The sequence below is a fragment of the Aplysia californica genome, unplaced genomic scaffold, assembly GCF_000002075.1.
Source record: "Aplysia californica isolate F4 #8 unplaced genomic scaffold, AplCal3.0 scaffold00664, whole genome shotgun sequence".
Taxonomy (NCBI): domain Eukaryota; kingdom Metazoa; phylum Mollusca; class Gastropoda; order Aplysiida; family Aplysiidae; genus Aplysia; species Aplysia californica.
Window position 1 is genome coordinate 261,085 of NW_004797934.1, and position 4,948 is coordinate 266,032.

At 43.8% G+C, this 4,948-nt stretch overlaps 1 protein-coding gene across 1 annotated transcript; it reads left to right on the top strand.

Moving 5' to 3' along the window:
- Positions 1–291: 291 nt before the first annotated feature.
- LOC101851894 lies at positions 292–3,882 on the top strand. The gene has a single exon (XM_005108155.3). It carries the CDS (start codon positions 491–493, stop codon positions 3,206–3,208), a length of 2,718 nt encoding a protein of 905 aa, XP_005108212.1. The 5' UTR covers positions 292–490; the 3' UTR covers positions 3,209–3,882.
- Positions 3,883–4,948: the final 1,066 nt, after the last annotated feature.

Genomic DNA, 4,948 nt, shown 5'->3' on the forward strand with positions numbered 1-4,948 from the left:
ACAAAACAGCCCGTGACAATCTCCAGCTCCACAATGTAAGTATCAGTTTCCGGTATGACAAAGTTTGTTAATTCATTACACATTACTCCCTCTCTTTGCTCAGATACATAGTTGCTGAAAAAACACCAACCCAACGATTACGTCTAGCTAATTACGCAAAACGCGGACGCTATTCGCCGACAATGACGCAGGGCTGTGATATTCAGGGCAGAGGGTTAAGGAGCGGATGTTATTAATCTATTTTATCATCGTGTTAACTAATGTTCATTTGTTTTGTTGATTTCAGAAAAAACGCAACTTCTGCTGATAACCCGAAGGTGGAAATGAGTTGTGCCAACGCCCAGAGGAGCTTCGCCGCCTCGTCATACCAGACATGTACACGTCATTGACTTACATGGATGTCAGTAACCTTTGTGAAGCGCAAGCAGCTAACTAAGCCTCGGGAGAAATCTATTCGCTCCCCGCCTCGCCAAGCAAATTCTTTCCTAATATGGAAGAAAACGGAATCCAAATCAATGTAGACATTTCCGAGACTCTTATCGAACACGAAGAATTGGACAAGTTGTTAGCCCTGAAGGAAGATGAGTTACGCGGTTTGCCAAGTGACGATGTTAAGATTATTGAAGATCAACGAGGTCTTGCAGATTCTTTCGGTCCGTCTCTATTGTCTTCTTTTTCCTCTCTGGACCGACTCCCAGAGAGGTTTATTAAAGATTCAACAATTGGAGAGCTACCCCTCATTGCTGAGGGGCTCGAGTCGCAGACCTTCTCCACAGCCAAAGAAGTATCGGACCTCCTAACAGATCATTCACCTCAGAGATTGGTGTTTCCAGGCTTTCTTGGGGAAGATTCTGTTGGTGATATGACTGAAATGTTCAACTCCACCACAACATCTGCACTCAGTGATCGAGTATCGAACACGTCGTGGGCAGATCAGGGTACGGTTTGGTCCTCAGAACAAATAGGGGCGGTGTTTGTGGTGAGTCTTATGGTACCTTTCATTTTGTGCAGTAACTTCTTCGTCATCATGAGCGTGGTGCGGTTTCGGCGTCTTCACACGCCCACAAACTATTTCATTACATCTCTAGCAGCTGTTGACATTTTCGTCGCCTTGGCAACGCCGTTTGTTGTCGTTGTCGAGGTCTTTCTTTTCGCTGGCGGTTGGGACTCGAAAGACGCCGTGTTGTGTCTTCTGCCTAACCGAGTGTTGATGACCACATGCGGGGTGTCACTATTAACGTTAGCAACAATTGCTTACGATAGGCACACAGCTTTAGCCTGCCCACTGGAGTACGTGAACATCATGACGTCGAGGAAAGTGACTGTTCTAGTGTCTCTCACCTGGATCTACTCCACGTTTATCGTGTGGCTGCCTCTGGCCGCAGGATGGTATGACAACACCTCGGATGTCATCACATCCTACTCCGCGAGTTTACTGCACGACAAAGCGCACATCCTGTTCCTCAGCGCTATATTCCTACCTTCCTGCATCGCGATACTCTTTTGCTACTTTCGAATCTTCATCGTGGCACGACACCACGCCAAAGCGATAGCAGCTGTAGAGTTTGCAGTGCACCGTCATCTGCAGGTGAAGTTCATGATCAAAGACACAAAGTACGCCAAAACTCTAGCTCTTGTCATAGGGGTTTTCCTTGTGTTATGGCTCCCTTATTTGATCTGCATGTTCATCGAAACCATCAGCAACATCTCTTTCAACGTATGGCTACACACCTACTTGACTTTGCTCGCCGTGTTCAACAGCGGCATCAACCCGTGGATATACGCCTTTAAAAACAATGAGTTCAAAGCAGCTTTCAAACGCATGTTTAAAGATTATTTGAAGAACAAGGTCTGCTTGTCCGAGGACCGACGAGCAAGCCTTGTGTCCGGCATCAGCAGTACACCACGACTAAGCAGAACAGACAGTCGGATGGTTTCTACCATTATGGAACATACTCTGGACTCAACAAATGAAAAACTGAAAAGAAGTCTCGATTCTTTGGACGAACTCGAAAACGATTTTCCTCACTCAGTCGTGAGCCACACTCACTCAGTTAGCAGCCAGTCACATTTAGTAGGCAGCCACACTCGAAGTCACTCTGTGATCTTCGAGGAAGCGGAAGGGTTGCCTTCTCCATCAAATCCCATACCTCCCCACAAAGAGAGGCAAGAAAATTATCATTATCCAGGCTTGGATTCGAACGAAACCCTTCCGGAGTCTGTGCTTTGCCCGTCTACCAAGCCCCACGGTGTTTGTGGGGATGGTTTCACTGAGCAGCAAACGCTTCCTGCTCCTCTTGTGGAAATCATTCACGTGAGACCATCAGATGACTGTAGTAAAACCAGTGCACACAATGATAAACAATGTTTTCCAATATTAGGTTATGTCTCGTCTGTAGTAGGGGGCGACTGCGTTGTCAAAGCGGGTAAGAGTGACATTGCTGCTGATTATGATGCTCTCAATTGTGTTTCAATGCCTGTATCATATGCATCGCCTTCTGTGCTATTTCCATCGGTGCACTCATTATCAATACTTTCATCGTCTGTTCAGTCATCTAATGTATCAACGGCAGAAGTATATCTGCCTGAACCTTCCTCTCGCAAATCATCATCATCATCATCATCATCATCATCATCATCATCATCATCATCATCATCATCATCATCATCATCATCATCATCATCAGCATCATCATCACCACCACCACCAATGTCTGCTATCATATCAGATTCACAGCAACCATTGCCCCAATCGTCCACATTGACCATGCCCTCCTTCTCACATCCAGACAATGACACCCCACACACCCCACACCCGTCCCCGCCACACCTCCGGCGCACACAAACCACCGGCTACTTCTACCACACTGACGACGCTTTCTGCAACCACTCATGTGACAATGGTTGCTATGACAGCAGCGCCACTTTCCACCCATATTTTCAGAGCATTCCTAGTCATTGCGTAGAAACTCTAGATCAAAATAGCGACCACAGCATCCTTCCACACCTCTTGACTCACACTCATTCTTGTCCCAGCTTCTCACCTCTGTTCCAGTTTCAAAATTCCTTCTTTCCATTGGATCATCACGTTATCACGCTTCAAAGAACAGCGGACATGACAGGCTCTAGCGGCAGCTACGTATCTCAAACTCAAAACACTGATTTGGGCGTACCAAACCAAAGGCAGGCCCGTATCATCTTTCCATAGGTACAGAACATAAGAGCAGTGTCAGCTCAAATCTTGACAAACGCCAAATTTTAAAACATTTTAGAATTAAATTATCCTCTCAAACAGAGAAAAAGATATCTCATCTGATTGAAATCATAGCGTCCCCAAAACACGAGATATTAAATTTAGACCTATAAATTCGGCTACATTTTAAAATATTATCATATTATACCACTATACAACCTCTTTGAAATAAGCAAATGCCAAATTCGAGTACATATTTCGAACGTCAAGAATGAATGATAATTATTGTCTCATTTTCAAATTTTCTAACGTTCCTTGGTTGTAGTCATCAAGCTTTAGTCTGGCGTATAACAGGTATGGTATGATAAAAAGGTCTACATGAAAAACTGGCGGTCAATCTCTTTGTCTTTCAAATACGTTTTGTACTTTTTTCCAAACACCTTCCGCGTTCCCTTCAAATTTTCGTTTTGGTAAAAAGTAGTAAATGTTTGTCGAAACAGGACTGGTGTCCCTTAAGGGTCTCCTTTAAACAGGAGAGCACCAATGCTAAATGAAAACTGACATGACAAGCGCAGTTAGTTCCCTTTTAAGAAGTATTTCGTTCCTTTTACCGGTACCAACTTTACTTGCACAAGATGTCATCTCTTGATCCCGTTCGAAGACCCACATAATGTCCGTCTTCAAATCACTTTTCCTCCTAAATATTTCCGCCTCATTCCAATCTAATTCAAAGCAACATTTAAGCAATGTAGATGTAAGTTTCGTTTCGGAGGACATAATTTGTTCTTAAAAGTCAGACACTGTAGAACCAGATATTTTCAATTACACACTGCTTAGTTTATACACTTCTTCTTGATAAGAAACCCAGTTTTAAAGATTTTTTTCTAGGCTATTCCTTTCAAATATCCTAGAGAATTTGGTAGAAGAAATTCTTTAAATCTGTCTAGATCTTTTGGATTTCACGTGCCTTGAAAAAGAGTTTAACATACCGTAGGCCCTACTGACTTTTCGTGGTTGAACAAAGCGCCTCAGTCTGAAAGAAGTCAAATCTAAAACTAGAGTCCCTACTACTGCCACGACGCATAAAAAGGTACAGAAGTACTACACCAGGACTCTTAAAAGTGGCCGTTTATATGGCAAAGGATTTAACTTAAGTGGAAAAGGTGTAGTTTTTGTGTTGGTGTGTCGACGATGTTCTGTGCTACCATAATGCCGTGCGTGCTGTCTTTGGCACGCCCACGGCTGTCAGGTTCGCCTCACCGAAAGGCCGGGCAAGAGACCTGAATGAAAAAAAAATGTTTAAATACAGAAGAACCGGGGACAGACGGTCTTCGTGTCCGATCAAATTGCTGATAATGGTGGGGGAAACGGTGAGGATGGTGAACGACACGTCGCAAACGTATTACAGTTACTTTTAACTGTTAGAATGACTTCCACTCAAAGCTCTCAAGCTCGCTCTCTCGCTCTCTCTCTCTCTCTCTCTCTCTCTCTCTCTCTCTCTCTCTCTCTCTCTCTCTCTCTCTCCCAGTTCACGTTAGTACCCCGGAAATTCAACGATCAGCTGACCATGACGCGCGTGGAAAAAACGAAAAGACCTTGCCATGTCTGATCCAAAAAATTCTCGTTTGATTTTGGAGGACATTTTTGTTCGATACATTAAAAAAGACAGACTACGTAGAGCCTGAAAGTCCTAGGCTCGTAATTTTCCACTGCACCTTTCTACCTTGTGGTTTTCTTTTTTCTTTTTTCTTTTAA

Coding starts and splice junctions, on each gene's coding strand:
- LOC101851894 (XM_005108155.3), top strand. CDS start 491: ATGGAAGAAAACGGAATCCAAATCAATGTAGACATTTCCGAGACTCTT.